The sequence below is a fragment of the Pleurodeles waltl genome, chromosome 1_2 (assembly GCF_031143425.1).
Source record: "Pleurodeles waltl isolate 20211129_DDA chromosome 1_2, aPleWal1.hap1.20221129, whole genome shotgun sequence".
Taxonomy (NCBI): Eukaryota; Metazoa; Chordata; class Amphibia; order Caudata; family Salamandridae; genus Pleurodeles; species Pleurodeles waltl.
In genome coordinates, this window is record NC_090437.1 from 356,424,464 (window position 1) to 356,444,100 (window position 19,637).

Below are 19,637 nucleotides of genomic sequence, written 5' to 3' on the forward strand. Positions count from 1 at the left end.
GCCAAACTATGGAATTCACTACCCCCAAATATAAGATTTATGGATAACTATCTTGTCTTCAGAAGACTAATCAAGAGTTGAGTCTTTCCTTCATAACCTCCATATTCCAACAGCAATGGACTGCATATGCCTGTGTTCATAAATATTTTTAATCTGATTATGTGTATATTCTAGATATGTATAGTTCTTTAGGAATTATGTGTTGCTACTATGTCATAACAATAAATTACACACATACTCTTTAAACGTGTTTAACAGATGTATATATACTCATGGTTGGGTATATGTATATATGTATGTATATGTGTATGTATGTATATATATATATATATATATATATATATATATATATATATGTATATGTGTGTGTATATACATGTATATGTGTATGTTATTCTATGCTTAAAATGTTCATAGGTCATTGTATATCTCCTAGATAAGTTGTTATATTAGGTACTTATGAATCCCTGCTCTCGTTTTTATATCATACTGATCAAATGTTTTATTATCATAGCATTTCACTATTCAAAAATTGAGGAACGATAAATAAGTGTTAGAAAAGTACACTTATTACTTAACTTCAAATATTACAAATCTTGAAAGTCTGTGTTTATACAATACTACTTTTCATCTCATATTATTATACCTATTATTATATTCCTAAACATATAGTCCCTTACTATGTATTTACATATCTATCTATTACTCTAGTCCTACTGTACGAAAGACAAATTAAATAAAAATATATATATACAAATAAAATTAAAAATAAATAAAAATAATCTAAATTTATTTTGTTGTAAACTTTACTTTGTCTACCCATCACCATACGGCATGTCTCTAACAACCTATCCTCCATCCCCATTCCGATCTCGTTCAGTCCGTGATTTCCCATTTCTTTGGGTTTTTCCCCAATAGCGTTAGAAAATCAGTACTACAAGTCCCAGAATGCAAAGCTGGTGGGTATCTTAAGAGTTCTGCCTATGAAAATGTTATAAAAGTAGTGGAGCGCTATTAACGCTCACCTCGCCTTTTGATTCCTCCCCAATTCACCAGTAGGTATATCGACCTCGGAAGGATATTTAGATGTAGTGATCAGCATGTTTTTTTGTAACAGATAATTTTTTATAATGTTTGTATGGCACCATGGGACAAGCTACCAGCACGTTGGTGCTTTCATATAATGGGTTTTACTATCTATACAATAAACTTACTACACTCTACACAGCCGTTTCATCCGATGACCGCATCATAACATGCTGCATGTCAACTTGTCATCACAAACCTTGTAGGCATGAGCCATCATCATGTGGCTAGTCAATATAAAACAGCAGCGGGGCAAAGAAATTTATTGGTACACAAATATAACGCTAGAATGCGTCCACTAGCTAGATCTTTTTACATTTTTAACAAACACCTTTACCTTTTAATACAGCACACTTAACACAGCAAAGGTTGCAAAAATGTCCTTTAGAATTTTAAGAAACCGCACTGTTTGGCGGGAAGTAGAAACACATTTTTAATTATTATCAAGGCAATCATTTGATAAGATAAAGTCCCAAGAGAGCAACCATGTTTCTAGCGCAATTAATTTCCAGCAAAAATCTTCTAGCGCCAAAAAGGAAAACCAACCATCATAAAAAACTCACCTGCGAAGTATCTTTTAGAGAGAAAAAACACAGTCAGAGCAAGAACCTTCCAGAGTGGGCACCCACCAACGGGGAGAGCTGCTAGAAGGAGGCCCGTCTAGTGGGAGAGGTGAAGTTCTCTGCAGCGAGGAGGGCTGTTTATGTCTGTAGTCCAGGGGGCTGTTGTCTCTGCGTTGCCTCTGTCTCTGCAGGGTGCCAAGGGCCACTTTGCATAACACACGGGAGAGGGGCTGAGCGCCTTTAGTGGCACTGAAGCGCATGGTGAGTGAGGGGCTAATGGCAACGAGGCGCTAAAGAGCGCTTTCAGTAATTTTCTATTAGCAGCCATCAGCAGGGGTCCAGCAACGATACCCTTTGACACCCACTTCTAAATGGGAATGACCCACACCTATTAGACATTTAACGGCTAAACTTAAAATGTCGGTGAGCTCGTCACTTTCTTTAGCATGGCACGACCCCGAAGCTCCTTGCAGTTCAGGGATGAGTTTAAAAAGTGTACGAGAGAAGGAGGTCCCGGGAGCAGATAGCCGAGCCTCGAGGTCTCCCCCCGCCGGGGAGTTTGGGGAGGTGGTGCAGCCCACGGGCGCCACTTGGGTGCTCTTTGGGCTACGCAGTCGGGTATTTAAACTGCCCATTTTAAGTATCGGTCACCATTTTGAGAGGACACAGTGACCGGTCGGGTTGGCAATTTTTCCCAGCCTGCCCTCCCATAGGGCTTGACGGGGGGGAGGTTTGGGGTAGTTTTAAGTTGGGTCCCATTTGCTAGGTGTTTTTCTGGAAATGGGTGCACGGGGGAGCATATATTGTAATTGTCACTGGGAACAGGTGCAAGTGGGAACTGAGACAGTTCGCCCAACTAGGAGAACAGGGAGGGACGGCAGAGACATCAAGATATTATCAAGTGAGAAAAGGACTGGACGACAGCAAGACAACTCAGACAGGTATAGGTGGCCATTAAGGGTTTTGGGGAGTTACACGTCAAGGGGTAGGGAGCAGCAGGAGATTATTAACATGACAATTGGTTTCACAAAAGAAGCTTTACAATGTAAAGGGTAATGAGAGGCCATGTGGTTAAGGGAAAGGGAGAGGGGAGGGGATAGGTTAACTCGATGTATAGAGAGGTTTTAGTTTTGTGAGGCATTAGGCCAAGGGTTATTACTGTTTGTAAGTGCACCTGTTTCCAATAAAGTGGCCTTTTACACACACAACAAGTTGCAGTGGTGGTGTCCTTCTTCCCCAAAGTCGTAGTTGAGAGTTTCACCGTAATCCATGAGCAGACAGCTTCGCGTTGTGAATGTGTAGTTTCAATTTATTTTTGCATCTACATGCCTGAGGTACCATCCTGCAAAAACGGATATTAGTGAAAAGGTCGTCCTGTCTATAGGTGGAGTACATGCTACTGGGACACATCCAGACAGTATTGACATCGATTTGAAAACTGTATCAATCCAGTGTAAAGCACTACATAAAAGACAAATGACTAAGGGCCAGATGTATCAAGCGTTTTTGCAAAGTGTGCGAATGGCCGTTTGCGAATGCAAAAATGCCTTTCATTATGTATGAAAGGCATTCGCTATGCAATTTTAAGGAATCGCTAAAACAGTGACTCATTAAAATTGGGCCCCGGTACAGAGAATCGCACTCCTTATTTGCGATTTCTCAGGCACATGTAACAAGCTTTTCCTTTATGCGAATTGGGCATTAAGGAATCGCTATTACCACCAAATACAATTTGGTGGTAACCACGTGCACATTTAAAAAATGCATTATAAATGCATTTTTTAAATTGACATGTAACGCACACATGCCCCTTTGACATGTGTGCCCCTTACATGTCCGCAAATAAATTTTGGGGGTGCAGCAGAAGAGGCCTTAGGCCCCCAGCACCCTGGGGTTTGCAGTTCAGAAATTGCAAATTCCAGTTAGGAATTCGCAATTTGGGAAATACAAAAAATTCACAGATAGCCTACAGGCCCATAGGTGTGAATGGGGCCGGAATACTTAAAAATCGCAATTACCGAATCGCAAATATGATACATACCATTTTGTGACTCTAAAATAGACATTTCTTAAAAATCGCTATTAGAGAATCGAAAAATGGTTTGTTGATACATCTGGCCCTAAATAACTTACCTACCCAAGAAGCCGTCACATTAAACCGGGGGTCATTAAAAGAAAAGCAGACAAGTAAAGTACTGGCTGCCTTTTATTGCATGCAAATCAGTATTGATAGGCGCACAGTCTTCTCAACGCCATCAATATCTCGACACTCCAATATAGTGTAGCAGTTTGCGGTCTCTTCTCCCTGTTTGGCCAGTGACAGAATAAATAACACAGATAAGTGACACAGTCTCTCCCTACAGTTTACCAGCCACAAAGCAGTCCCCAGGTCCAGTATTAAGCCTTGATTTTAGTGAGCCAAACAGCTGCCGAGAACCTCCATGTTATGGGTGGCACCTTCATACAGTGCTTGGCTTGCATTTTCGGCAACAGCAGCTTATGTTCTGGGACTTGGAGTTTCTCTTTTAATTCTACGAGTAGAGGCTCAAAAATGTAAGCGTGAGAAGTGCTATTAACAAAAAAGTCTCAATAGCCTGGTGGTAAAAGCACTAGAGAGCAAACTAACGCTCCCGAGGGGTCAGCGAGGGCATATGGGAGCCAGGTTCACAGTGAGGCCAAGGTCATGTGTCTCTATTTTAAACATAAATTGTGAAGAATGGCAGGACCTAAGTGCATCACGCTTGTCCACTTTTGAACTTTGAGCTTTTCTATATATTTTAGCATTAGACAGCGCAGTTCCTTTTAATAACTTGTCTCTGCTTTTGTTTGCTTTGCCCCTCCCTTACACTTCCCTCTTTGCTCCATTACACTTCAGCTCACTAGCGGTGTCTGGTGATCATTAAAATTAAATGTGGTGGCTGCAGTACTGTCCCTGACGTCTAGCAAGTGAGACAAATGTCTTCTAGGATGGCACTAAAAATATAAATAAATAAAGGGATCAAACAGTGTTTTTGAATCATAATTTTCAAATATTTTTGGTAGAAACCTATAGGCTTAGAAAGGTCATGCAGGAAGTATTATAGTACAGTCATGGTGCAACAGGGCAGGTCACCCGCACTAGAACAATATCTGTTTCTTTTGTCAAATGTGCCATTGATTCACCCCGCTTGTCAATAATTGCCTCCAGTATGTTTAGATAAAAGTTCAATAAAATTCAAATTATAAATAATTAAATTAAATTAAAAACAGAAATTAAAAATAAAAATAAAAATTACTATATATATATATATATATATATATATTTATATATATAATTAATAAATACAAAATAATAACATAATATAAATTTGCTCTCTTGTAAGCTTTACTCTGTCTCCCCATCATCCTACGTCCCTATCAATCTGTCCTCCATCCCCACTGTGGCTCATCCCAAACCCATTTCACTACTTTCTTCTCCAAAATAACCCTGCCTATTTTCTTCCCTCCTCTACAGCATCTAGCTCACCCTAAACATCAGTTTACTACCATGATCTCCCAAACAACCCTACTAAATTCTCCCTCATTTATCTCATCTTTAACTCATCCAAAACGACTTCTTCCACAGACTCTTCCCTCCTCCATCTCTCCTTTACTCATCCCAAGCCTCATCCTATTACTATAAACTCCCAATTAACACTTCTGGATTATTCCTTTCTCTATCCCTCAGTTACTCTAGTCAATCCAACTAACAAACTCACATATCCTCTGCTCAAATTAACTCATAAGAATACTAATACTGTACTCATATTTCTCTATATTAATCCACCACTAATTCCTCTTGGGTTCCGGAGTAGCGTGCTACTTGCCGATAAGCACTTTGTCACCTCGTCAGGGGTAGTAAGCGCTGTATGGATACAATTACAATACAATACATTACTACATTGTTTTAATCTGTATTGTGCATATATATATATAAAAGGAAATTAGTTGAGGTGTTTAATAACTTGCAATGTTTTAAATAGTGTTTTACATTAAACTGTATTTGCATTTATGTTCTTAGAGATTGAGATGGTTTCCTTTGGTTTTTGGTGCAGTCCTTTCCCAAAGCTTTTTTATTCGGACAGGATAATGCTCTCCTTGCGTGGTGGCTTCAAGTGCAGCAGTTTGCCTATTTATTCTGTCACTATTTATGTACTTTTTAACTGGGGTTTCATTAGTATGGTAATTGTTTTTCTTTTCAATCTGATTGGATAAAAGGTTTGCTAGGATCTTATTTTTTTGCCTTTTAATCTATATGGAAGACACTTATTGTTGTGAGTTTTAATATATAAGAATGTTTGTTATTCAATGTATGATATTATTGAATAAAACATTTAAAAAATGTTGGTGTGTTAGTAATATTTGTTATACAATGCTTTCCGATAACAGGCTTAGGCTTTGTTTCTTTTGCAGCATTTGGTTGTTGGTGTTGTTACTTTCTATATTTTTTCTTTCTATATATGTGTTGTTTGCTTTAATATATTTCTATTGCTGAAATTTTTGTCTTGATAATCTGCTGTTTTATTTAGAGCTTCAAGTAAGTCAATATTACTGTTTTCAATATTTTTGCCACAATATTTCGGTATTGCAATATGTGTTGATTGTTATTATGTCACAGAATCCATTGCCAGAGCAAGTATCCAATATCAAGAATCGCAGGATGCCTTCTACTGGTGTGTACCCATTTTTGTTATAGCTTCAAGCACGTTATTTTAATATACTAGGCCTGCCGCTGTGCACTTTAACCTAGATATATTTTATTTGGCTTTGCTTTATTATTGTAACAGTAGCCACTTTTACGGTCTTGTTTTATTTTCTCTCTATCTGACTGTTTTTGCCTAGGCCAGCACTCTGTTCTCAAGCAAGACATTCTTGCTCACTCTGTGCTCCTTCCAAGGCTGCGGTAAGATAGGTTGCCAGTGAACGTTGTATAAATTTAGTCTCTGACATTCATAGAAATTACACATCCTTACATAGGGACATTTTCTTAGAAAACCAGTTGTTTTATTATAAAAACACTTCCCTGCCCCCTACACGTTAGAGGGAGATTCCAGCCAGAGAACCACAACTGTATCCTGATTGCTGAATGCTTCGCTACAGCTGTATTGCAGACTTCAGGCCTTTGCTCAGGTATGGGGGATGATGTCTTCCAAGGGGAACCTGAGGGGCAGAATTAGAGCTTAACACACTGTGCTCTATCATAGCCTAGGTAGGAATTAGTCTTTTGACTCTAGTGACAATATGGTAGCATTATTTTTATGTTTTACTCTCCTTGTCACAATTTTAATCTTGCCATGCTTTATCGTCCTGGTTATTGAAGTTCACGCTTTGCCAAGATGCAGTCGCTTTATTAAAGCATTATTGAAATATATACTGCCTCTGTTTGTCATTGTGTATGAGAGATTAATGTAACTGAGAGAAACAGATGAGACCTGAGTGACCACGGCTTCCCTGAAATAACATTTATGTCATGCGCTCGGCTGCCCAATCGTCCCTGTCTTGGGGTAAAGAAGAGGCACTGCTAGTTAGCCAGAGCAGAACCCGGATTGGAGCGACAAATGTCACCTGTAGTGGGTCAGACTCATTCTCCCACACCGCAGGCGATTCTTCCACTCGAAATCCAGTAGTCTCATTAGAATAATGAGAGACTACATGACGCTACCAAATCAGGCAACATTCAGAGAGTGGCAAGACCCAAAGGAAGTTTTTTGTGCCTTTTAGCTTTTTCCTCCTTTGGAGCCAAGTCAAGAAATCATTGGTCACCTTGACATATTTATACTCTGTTGGGTGGCAGTATGCCTACTGGAAAGGGGTTCTAATTCCTCAGACAATGAAACAGAAAGGAGAAAGCACTTTGTCCAGTTCTTCACATGGCAGAATGTCCAAGGACTCTGTTGTGGTCTTAGGAATGGCCTATTTTCTGTTCCTGCGGGTAATATCCTGCTTGTCACAGTAGATGGGGAAATATGCCCATATAGAAGTACTCCACCTCTATTATGGAGTTCCCTCCCTACTAAGTGGAGTCAGAAAAATTCACTTCACAGACGTTTTGAGTACATTTCCACAGAAAATGAAGAACACATGTTTGGGGCTGGGAAATTTTCCAAAGTGGTAAATGAAATAAAATGTTATGATGAAATCATGTCATATAGAAGTACATGCATGTGATATAAAGATGTGTAAAAGTAATCCTATATGTATTATATATTACTATCTGTACACTACGTGTAGCATGTTACGATGTGGTTTAAAATTGCAAGTGGGTATGCATGACGAAAGTACTTACAAAATGTGCGGTGTGGATAAATGAGTGATGTGTTAGTGGATGCATATTTCATTGAGACTTGCTAGATTAGTTGTCACATCATTGTGTTGTAGCAGTGGTGTCTGAGGATGCATGTGTGGACCTGACATAGTCCACCAATTAATTTTGGCTCAACTGTGTCAAACTACTGTGATGCTGCAACAAAGCTAGCAGTTCAAGTGAAATGGGAGTTTATCGGTGAGTCATGGTTCTTCAGATGGTAACCTCTGTTCTGTGTCCTACCCTTGAACCTGGATTGGGCAGTAGTTTATAGGAAAGGGCTGCATGTAAGTCCAGTTGCAAGGTGCTGTTGAACAATATATTAAAGGCTACCATAAAATTACACACTACTTTTTTAGGAGTAGTTACCACCCAATATGGTCAAGGCATCTGAGGAGTGACTTAAGGATATTAAAGGTGTGTTTAATGATGCCTTGTGCATGTGCTTGTGCACTCTGTTACACTGCTGTTAAGACAGTGTGGCTGGATGTCAGAAGAGAGAAAGGATATGTGAAGAGATCGTATACATGGTATCACCTGCAACAAAGTGGTTACCCTGAGAATGTTGCACACAATCTATACATTCAAGTATTCAGTGTTAGTGTTATGTTTTTCTATTGATATGGGTCGAAGTGCATGAGTAACTATGTGTGTTGTTGAATTACCTAGATATGCACGGAATCACAGAGTGAGTTAGTTACAATTAGTAACCACAAGTCACAAAAATCCCCAACAACAAACTGATATAGAAGAGCAGAATGATGGACAATGTTTTTGTTGTATGTGCCACCAGGAAGAGCTGCATTTGTATCAGAAAAGCAACCCTTTGCATTGCTGATAGCTTGCATGTTAATAAAGTTCCACTGGCATCTGTTGTGGAAATGGTGTTCCATGTGGTGGGTAGGCAGGAATGCCATGTCTGTGCAATCAATGGCAACTAACACGGAGGCACTTGCAATGGAACAAAATTCCCTTGACTTCCCTTCAGTGACTGTTGCATGGCGATAAACTAGTGCTCTTGGCTGGTGATTCATCTAAGCTCCTGTCACAAGTACCATGATTGGCCTGCCGTGAGATACCCATGGTGTCTCCACTGACCCTCTGTTAAGATACAGTGGACAGGAAACGGAGTACAGCCAGTGATTTGACATGTGCATGGATCGCCTGAAGGAACCTAAGGGTGAATTGAATGACTGTTCCCAGTCTGCAACGATTTCAAGAATCACATCTGGGGAGAAGAGGTATCTTTAGTATCAGCTTCCCTGGACATTCTAAAAATGTAGGTCTTGTGCTTGTAAATCCTCTCTCCCCTCCTTAAGTAATTGTTACGGACAGGCAAGGCAATAAAAATAGATCTGTAAAAAAATGGCTTTGTTTATGGCTTGACTTATGTGGACAGTCTGTGTGTGATGGGTTGATGTTGCTGAGTTTCACCAGTTGACAAGCGTACTGGAATCCTGATGGATCATTCACACCCCTGGCAGTAGCAGATATTGATGATAATGAAGCCTTATTGCAATATGTGTTCTCTATTAATTCTACCTTTGATTAGAGTTTTGTGCCAGTAAAACATTTTATTAAAAAAGAAATATTCATAAAGTAAATATTAAATCATAATTGTGTGACACATAAAAATATGTTACCCTCATATCATATTTTTCCCCATGTCGTGCTAATATTTTTCAGTGTCTCAATTTATTTCCAAGAGAATGGCTTGCAATACCAGTGACTGGCCATGTGTAGCACTTGACTTATTACATGTATTGGCAAATGTAGTTTTGAGCCTGTTTGGTCAGTAGTACTACTGAAATAGATTTGGGTGTAAATGTGGTAAATAGCAATTAGTTTGCTCCTTTATAGGTTAGTTTTTGTATTTGCATGTCCCTCCCTGTGCCCCCAATAATTCTCTGATTACTCCACCCATTTAGTAGTAATTATTTCCCATTTTGAAGTCATGCCCCCTTTCCCCTCCCAGACCTACACCAAAATCATACACATCTGTGTGTGGAGTTTGGTGGTGAAGAACTCCACACATCAGAGCTATAGCAGCTTAGACGGAGATCTCTGGCCGTAGATTAGTAAATAGCGTTCGTGAGTATGTAAAGTAGTACAACAGAAGTACTACTTTACAAACTTACGATGCTTTGGTGACTAGGCCTCATCATATCTTATACCTCTTTTAAGTAAATTACCCCACTTAGGTAATGGCATACATATGATATGAGAAAATATCAAAATATTTGTTTTAGGCCACAACTGAAATAAATGCAGAATCAAGTAGTGATTTCTAGGTGATATATGTGAATTCATAGAAAAACAAAAACTGTGAAACCTCTTAGGAAGAAACCAATTCAAAGAAAACTATTTTAAGGAATGACAATTTTAATAAAATTGAAAATTAAAGGAAACATTTGAAAGAAAAGATGATTTAACAGAACAATCAAAAATTACATTAGAATTATGTGGAGTTTAGGGGTAGTGAGTTTTTTTTTGTGTTCAGCGATGGATGATGTTTGGGGGCAATGAAGTTTTTTTACCGCTCAGGGCTAGGTGAGTTCTGGTGAATAAGTAGGGTTTAGGGATCAGGGAAGAGTGGAATTTATCGGTGACAGAGGTTTTTAGGGATCAGGAATGGGTTACGTTTAGGGGTGGTGAGGTGCTTTTAGGGTTCACAGATGGGCAGAGTTTAGGGCTGTGAGAGTTTTTTATGGTTGAGTTTTGGATAGAGAGGTTAGAGGGTTTTTTTAGGATTCAGGAAGGGGTGGAAGTTAGGATGGTTGGAGGTATTAGGGGTCCTGCATGCCTGTCATTGACTTACGCACGGGTGGCAGCAGAGACCGGCAGGAGTGGATCACAGTACCATGTCCGTGACTATGTTGTTATATTCCTTCTATAAGTCCCTGGTGAGTAAAGATGTGATGGTGGAGCTAAAGAACAACCTCAATAACTGCAGTATCTTGCACTGGTGATCAGGAATAGTGGTTGGGTATATATCCCTTGAGATTCTGTTGTAGTGTGTGTAACAACTTGGGAACATATGAATTGCCCGTGAACATTGGGGAGGTTTGATGCTGGTATTTTGCAATACATACATTGCAGACATAAATCTGAAGTTATCCAGAGGACAAGGAAGGATTTTTTGGTTATACTAGCTCTGGAAAGATTTGTAAAAATTATTAGAAGTTCTCCCACATCATCCCCTTTTTTAGTTTTAGGTGGGTGGTTTGGTGCCCGGAAGAAGGTTACTGCGTATGTCGGGTTTAATCAAAACATGCTTTGGCACAGAATTTGTAACCACAATATCAAGACCTACAGTACCTATACAACAGGCCAATTTTTTTTGCTGTGACGTCTGACAAAATAAATTGAGTTTTGGTATTTATGTATATGAAAAGGAGAAGCATTGGCTTTGAAGAACTCACGCTGATGAAAAACTTTGTTTGATCAGTGATTTTATTGATATTTGCAAACTGTATGCACTCAGGTTTTTTAGATGTAGTGTGTGGAATGAATGTTTGGTATGTATGTTGTGAGGGGGAAAGATATAGAAAGGGGTGATACATTGAAATTAGAATTTTAGTGAAAATTGTTTTCTAAATTATGAAAAAAGTAGATTTTGCAAGAATATATTTTGTACTAAAATAATATATCATAATTAAGGGGATTTTTTGATAATAATTGTTGACTTCAATTGAAATTATCTGTGTCTAATAAATATGTGTATAATTTTGAGTGACCTATTGAATAATATTGTGAAGGGAGGTGGGCTGTTTTGATTCTTAGGAGCTTAAGTGTTCGGAGATGGATGGACTCTAAATGTACAAAATGTTTTTTAGGGATCTGGGATTAATAGAGTTTAGGGATGATGAAGGGTTTTTAGGAGATTAGAATGGGTGGTGTTTAGGGTTGGTGAAGGTTTTCTTTAGGGTTCAGGGATTGGTGGAGTTTAGATGTGGTGAAGAAGGTTTCAGTAATGGGTGGGGTTTAGACATACAAAGAAGTTTTTAGGGTTCAGAAATTGGCTGAGTTTCGGGATCAGGGATGGGTGTAGTCTAAGTGTTGTAAAGAATCCTTAGGGTTCAGGGGTGAGTGGAGTTTAGGCATATAAAGGGCATTCAGGGTCAGGGACTGGTGGAGTTTAGGGGTCAGGCATGGGTGGCATTTTTGACATGGTGAGGGTTTTTGGGGGCAAGGATTCAGTTGTTCAGGGGTGGAGAAGGATTTTTAGGGGTTTTGAATGGGTGGAGTTTAGGGATGGTGAGGATTCTTTTAGGGTTCAGGGATGGGGTGTAGTTTAGATGTGGTGAAGGGTTTTAAGATTTCAATAATAGGTGAGGTTTGGACAAAGAAAGAATTTGTTAGGGTTTAGGAATTGGTAGAGTTTAGGAGTCAGAGATGGGTGTAGTTTAGGTGTTGTGAAGAGTTCTTAGTGTTCAGGGGTGAGTGGAGTTAAGGAGTTCAAAGGGCTTTCATTGTGAGGGAAAGATGAAGTTTATGGGTCAGGTAGGGGTGGACGTTTGGCACAGTGAGATTGTTTTACAACCTTTTCAGCAGTTAAAAGAAACAAGCTTACACAATAATTCAGTACAATATTAAAAAAAGGTTTTTAAAATGTAAACAATACCATTGTAGACTTGCTCATTCATAGGACACAACATAAAATTAAATCTTTGTCTATATGGTTTCACATTATATTTTAAAAATAATGATGATGGACATTACTATTTCTTTGTGCTGTGTGCTTAAAAACCTGACATAATTCACATATCTGAAATCCTGGAGGTCACTGTTACAGAGGAAGCAAGTTTGTTTTACATGTTTGTTTACCCACCCTTACCCCTTTAATGGCTCTTAATCAAAGACCAATAAATCTGAACAAAAGAAGTTGTTACTCGGACCTTGTGCTCAAATGTTAATTCTAGCTGATGTTACATTATGTTGACCATGTCCTGTTCTCCTGTCGTTCCATACTTCTGTAGTGTTCTCTCTAAAAATCAAAGCTCATAAAAGGCACTGCATCTTTTAGGGCCTTTTTCAACTGGCTATAGGATAAGTTTGACAAAGAGTTTTGAGACAGACCCCAGATTTGTAATGCATAAGCAAGATGTATAAGGAAGTGACTGTAGGTCCCTTCCCTTACAAAATAACCTTGCTTTATAAGACTCCAGAAGGGAGCCTGTTAAAGAATGAGTCAGACAGTGGTGCATTCATTCTATGTCCAGACTCAATACCAAATATTTACAATGCAAAACTTGTATAAAATATTCCCTTGTACTTTATTTAGGTAAGACCATGACATGTAAGGTGCAATTGTAATTGAGTAGTGTGGCTAGTTTTGTTGCCTTATAAAAGGTAATCATGTGTTAAATGTCTACAATCCAAAGATTTATAGAGGGAGCATAGGCCCCCACTGTTGGTGATGGCCTTCCCTTTCTGACCCCATTTTCAAATATATTAACCCCTAAACAAAACTATCTTATACATTCATTCTTAAGGAATCAGTGGTTGCAAATATTTGCAATTCATTCAGACACCTTTGAGGGCCCCTTGGTGTCATATCAAACAAAATCTCGTCCTCAGCATATATTAATGTTCGAAGGGATCCTGACCCCGGTATTGGGGGAACATCTAGCAGATTTGCAACTGTTCCAGGGAAATCACGCCTATACAAGGAGAAAAGAATAGGTGCTGGAAGAGATGCCTTTGTCACCTTCCATGATTGCTTTCCACCAGGTCGAAGAATGAAAAAACACAATTAATGTTAGGAGACCTGACGGATTTATCCACAGCTGTGTGTCTACCAACTACCAAACACTGTTGTGAAATCATTAAATACAGCATATAGTGGTTGTGCCCTAACTGATATACCCTTTGAGTATGGACTGTAGTATAGCTATCCAGCGATTGTACTACAGCTATACAACGAGTGTAAGACTGATTGTTCACATGAAATTACTATATAATCAGTAGCTCAAATTTAGTGGTGCTCAAGTACAATGTTGGCAAAGATAGTTCCCACTGAAGCCAGAAGAGATGGTAAACAATATCTATGGGTACTTTAAGGCCCTTCTTGTGTAAAGGGATGATTCTACTTACAGCCCATGATTTTGGTGTAAGACAGTAGTGGAACAGTGTGGCAAAAAAGGTGCCCCATAATGCAGGGTCCTTTTTCATCAATTCAGTAGGAATCTGGTCAGGACCCATTACGCTTTAGTATCTCATCCTTCTAATAAAGCTGGCTACCTCCTATCCTGAATGGGAGAGTTTGTTTGTGTGCCAAGAGGCTCAAACTGAAAATCTAAATATCAAACTAATACCCAACCATCTTAATAGCACACAGGGCCAAAAGCTAAGCAGTCCATTCCTGATACGTTTTTCACTCGATTCACATCTGTGGTACTAGAAACACCTTGAATTCTTCATCTGTGCAGCTTTGTGCAGGTGGTAGAACAATAAGTCTACCTGCTTCTTTCTTAAGGCCGCAATATATCTGGACCACATCTTCCTTCAAATAACAATTTTTTAGAGACTGTTCAACTTGAAGTTTAATCCTCATTACCTATCACATACAGCATACAATTGTGCTACTTTTACAGGGCAGCACAAAAGTAATTGTCAAAAGAATGCACAACTGATATAGACAATAGTGTTTTATTACTGTAATAAAAACAAACCTGCTGCAGAGAGTCCATCTAGAAATCCGCGAAACCATCCCTCTGCTTGCAGCTCTAGCAAATACTTGAGCAACATGGCTGTGGCTGCAGTGGCACCCTTCAGTTCTTCAGCTTTTATACGTTCAACAGCCTCTGATAGGACACAAAGGAGAATAGTTTAACAATGGGTCAAACTGAAACAGTGCAGACTCACTATCTGGAATTTATAACATCAGAGGAACTACTCTGAAATTAAAAAGAAAGGAACAACACATTACACTGTCCATCCTAAATAGGGCGGATGGTGCAATGTCTTTCCTCTGGCTATCTGAGGAAGCATTACATCAACATAACCAATGCGGGCTCCAGTTCAGATGAGAATGTTTATTTATTTCCTAACTTCTAATCTTTTCTAATGGGTCTGTGGAGAACTCATTAAGATACTTTGAGCAAGTTACTATAGTTTTGGTAATTAGTTAGTTAGGATTAAAAAATAGAATTAGGGCCAGGTTTAATGTTTGGTGGACAGATTGCAGTCCAGCAGGGTGGATGAGGACATGACCTTCTCCACCCTGATTGATTGCTATTCACCAAAATTAGAGATGAGCAGCCCAATGGTCATCTCTGCACATCAAAAGTAATCCCTCCCACTTAATTTACCTCCATAAAAAAATTGTTGTCCAGAGATCTTCATTTTTTATTTAATTTAGCTTGGGTAGACATTGCTGATCCGGGCCAAAATTTTCTGGACGATATTTTAAAAAATGGTGAATGTGTTGCAGTGATGATGTAACATTTCAGGAACCATGAGACCTATATACTTCATTTTGATGAGAAAACATAGGTTTTGGGGGTGAGGTAGTCTTATAGAGACAGAAAATAACTCCTCAGAGCAACCCTTCCGCCATTTATTAAAATGACAGCTATAATAGAGGAAGAAGAGACACATATAGAAGTGAAAGAAATGTTTTAATCCTTTTATGTGTAAACCAAACAAGGTTTATGATCTGAATATGAAAAAATTATGTTTATCACTCCTGTTTTAGACACATTCTCATAGTTCACTTTTCTTTTTTTATGCAATCACTTGTGGTACATTTGCAGAATGTTGAACATTTGAGTAGGAAAAAAAGAACAGATGATAGACAGAATGCTGAACAATGCAAACATTCACCCCCAGTCACAAAGATCTGGGTTTAATCCATTGTTTTTTTTGCCCACCACACCATCCCAGTTTGGACTCAATCATATGCAAATCAGTCTTGACCCTGTTCCCCATGGGAACAGTCCAGCCCGTACTGCCAGGCTTAGTCCTCCATGGTCTGGAATCAATCATCCTGGGACCTTTTTCGGTGTATTATATAGTCCACAACAACAGCAGTTTTCAGTTAGAACACCTTTTCAAATTGAAATTTGTCAGTTGAAAGTTTTTTTTTCGGGCCCTTGTACGAGTTTGTGCTTCCCTGGTTTGGATGCAGCATCTCCATCAAATAATGCATTTGTTGGAAGAAGATCATGCGACAGAATGTCCTTGATAAATTCACTCTTTTCTTTTGCTACATCCATCTCTCTATGTGCTTGTGAATGTTGTTTTTTTTGTAACCTGTTTTGTAGTAGCTGGTTGGGCAAAACTCTTACTATGGCAATTAAAGCGTGGAAATGTAGCTTTAGTAATTATGTCAAACAGCTTTTTATCTTTCAATACAAATTTCTCCTGCTTCAGTTCTGTGTATAATTTAGATCCATGTTACAAGAGTGCTAGTAGACATATCTTTATATTGTTATCCACATATTGTTTGGTCATGAAGCTGTATAGTCGCACAGGCTCAGTCATTTCAAAAGGGTTTCCTTGCTGCTGCATGAAGTGAAGGAGGCTGTCAACATGTTTATTAAAACTCTCCCCTCTCTCACAAGTTCATGGAAGGACTTCAAGGTAAACTAACTGCCAGTGAGCAACATATTCACTTTTACATGGAGCTTTTCTGGTATCTCTGAATGGTTTGTTCCAGTTTCATATCTGGAGCCACAGCATTGAACCTTCACTCTCTGTCTTTCACCACAAATTGTCCTTGGATGAATTTTCTGTAGAGGTATGGTTTTCCCACCTCTAGTTTCTTCACACTTTCCAAATACAAGGTCCCATATCTCAGGTAATTTATGTAATTGAATTTGTGAAACACAGTAATCATTGACTCCACAGTCTTCACATGAGGCTCCAAATTACCTACCCAAAACAGCATGTATCATATTTTTCCCTAGAGCTACCATCTGTAAAACATTTTCCCAGAACTTGCAAAGCTCTGGTTTTTCTTCACATTCTTTGACAAACTCTGTGAACTTGGGGGCATATTTACAAGAAAGTGGTGCATAGGCTCTGGTGCGCCACTATTCTTGCATTGCCCTCCGCCCCCCTAATGTCACCATGGTAGCGCTGTTTTACTATACAGCGCATCACACGTTAGCACAATAGTGTCAAACTTTATGATGTTATTGTGATGCTTTGCTGGATTAGTGTAATAACTTATGGCACTAGTCCAGCAAAGCACAGGGAGGCCCATATGTCATTATGGGAGTATCACTTTAACGCCTGCCCTGAGCAGGCGCTAAAAATGATGGGAAAATGGTGCAGTGAAATCTTGTAAATTTCACTGCCTCATTGTTTTGGGCCTCTTTGCGTAGGAACGCCCCCCTTGCATACATTATAACTGGTTCAGTTTTAATGCAAGGGGTTACAAAGTAAAGCATGCTGGGGGCATTCTCAATGCCCCATTAGCGTAAAACAATGACGCTAGGGCGGTGCAAGCAGGCACAAGGGGCTTGGAAATATGCCCCTTGGTGTTCTGATTTTGAACTGAGTGTATTGAACATTGCCTGGCTTTGCATTATGTCTTTTGAATGAAGTGCACCCTGTGCCTTGTTCACTTCTGAGATAAGATATGCAAAACCTAATTTGTCATTCTTGTTCCAGAAAGCATTCCAGTGCAATGTTTCTATAGCCTCAGATATGATGAGCATACTGTGTAACAAAATAACATATTGAGTTGCGCTCAATACTGACTGGACAGTTTTGCTTCCAAAGATTTCAGCCTCAATAAGTGCATCGTCTATGCCACATCCACTAAGATAACTTCCTGCACACCTCAACACAACTTTTGTCTTGTGGAAAATGCCCAAAAAAGGGACTGGCTTTTCTTCATCCTTCAATCCACACTGAATAAGCAATATAATAAATTCTGTTAAATCAGTTCTCCGGAGTGCAGCGTTAGGTAGAAGAAGATTCATGTCCTTGGCCACTTTGAAACTTTCTGGTAACTGAGACGTGTTGATGGCTTGTAATGATTTTGCACACATTGGCAAGGCAGCTAGATTATAAGTTTGCAGCTGTGTTTGTTTATGCCTACAACTGACATAGCTTGCTTTCCAGCACCACTTCATTGCTGCAGTCTTGAAAAAGCACCATGGCAGAATTGTCTGCTGGTTGTTCCAGACAAAGAAGGTCTGTCTTCAAAATCAAAATTATCAAGAGCAGCAATTGTAAATCTTTTCCTGGCAAAATGACTTGGTATGCTGTCCGATTCACAAGATTTTACAGCATGAGCTGCTAACAAGTTCCTGCTCCATTCTATGTCATTATAACTTGTTGATACACCAATCCTATTCATTGAAGTGATTAGCTCTCTACTTTTTCACTTGTCATTGATTGTGTGGGCAGTAATCATGTGTAGTGGAGTTTTATATTTGCCGTCATGTAATTCATAAAACATGATTTGGAAAAGACAGTAAATTTACACAGCATAAGCCTGTCAGTTCCTGGGTTTGTCTTCCAATTCTTCACTTATATCTTCAAAGCCATCATCAATGTTGTCAGCTTCTGATCCGAACTCAAGCACTTTAGTTTGCTTTGCTGATATTAAACAATGGTGTTAAAAATGTTAAGACATTGGGTATTTTTGTTGACTCCCATGATTTGTGGAGCACTGGGGCGTCCCAAAATTTGTCATTAAGTCCAAAATCTAAATCTTTCAGGATGTTTCCTAAAATGGTTCCTGCTGATTTTACTGCATCCTATGATCTTATTTTGGTCGCAAAAACTTCAGGAGTCAAATCAGCTGAGAATACCATAAGTGAATCATTCTTTTTGTAGGCTAACAAAACGAATTGTGTCATTTCACATTTTCACCATATAATCTTACTTTCAATATTATGGATCAATACAGTTTCATCAATGTTGACCATTATTTCTCTGATCTCACTGAGTGTGAACCCATAGCCAGCACTCAAGAGTATCATTAAAACTTAATTTACTTTTTCAAAGAGTGCAAACTTAATTGAAGGCTGGCTGCTTCTGGGAGCTCATTGTACATTCATATTTTTTAATGTATGCATGCATGCAGTTTGGGTTGGCATACAAATCCGCTGCAAATACATTCACCTCAATGTTTAGATCAGCTACTCAGCTGAAAACTTATCTTAGAAGAAACTGGCTGCAGATAAAAACATGCTTTCCCTTTGAGGCTTACATACTCTGTACTTTGTTCTTTCGTCAATACCTTTGGCCCTTGTCCTGGCTAAAACACAGATTACATATTGAAGATCCTGTGATTTCTGATCAGTTGTTGGAGGTTGACAAGGGGTAGCCATCGATCTTCTAAGTCAATAGTCATTGTGTTTGGTTGTCGCTGTTTTCTTAGAAGACTCTGATTCTTGCTGTGAGTCACTGGTTTCTGCTAATTTTGACAAATTTGTTTTCAGGCTTTTTTCATTATTTACAATTTGTAGCACCTGTTGTTACAATGATAAGATATTTGATCCTCTTCACCCATCAGTTTCAATATTTTGTGAACTTCGGCCTGTCGCGTGGGCTCTCATTATTCTAAATGAGACTACTGGATTTCTAGGTAGCAGGATCTATAACAGTGTGGGGGACTGAGTCTGACCCACGTGTAAAGAACTCTATCACCCTAAATCCGTTTTTTGCTCCGGCTAACTAGCAGTGCCTCATTTCTCCCATGT

The 19,637-nt window shown here is 39.0% G+C and overlaps 1 protein-coding gene across 2 annotated transcripts in view; it reads right to left on the reverse strand.

Moving 5' to 3' along the window:
* The window catches only part of RIGI (RNA sensor RIG-I), a 484,815-nt gene that overhangs the window by 404,563 nt on the left and 60,615 nt on the right, over positions 1–19,637 (reverse strand). For both annotated transcript variants that reach the window (XM_069239695.1, XM_069239686.1), the window contains exon 2: positions 14,646–14,777. In XM_069239695.1, coding sequence (XP_069095796.1) covers positions 14,646–14,721 — 76 coding nt within the window. In that variant the 5' untranslated portion in view covers positions 14,722–14,777. The remainder of the gene's footprint in view (positions 1–14,645; positions 14,778–19,637) is intronic.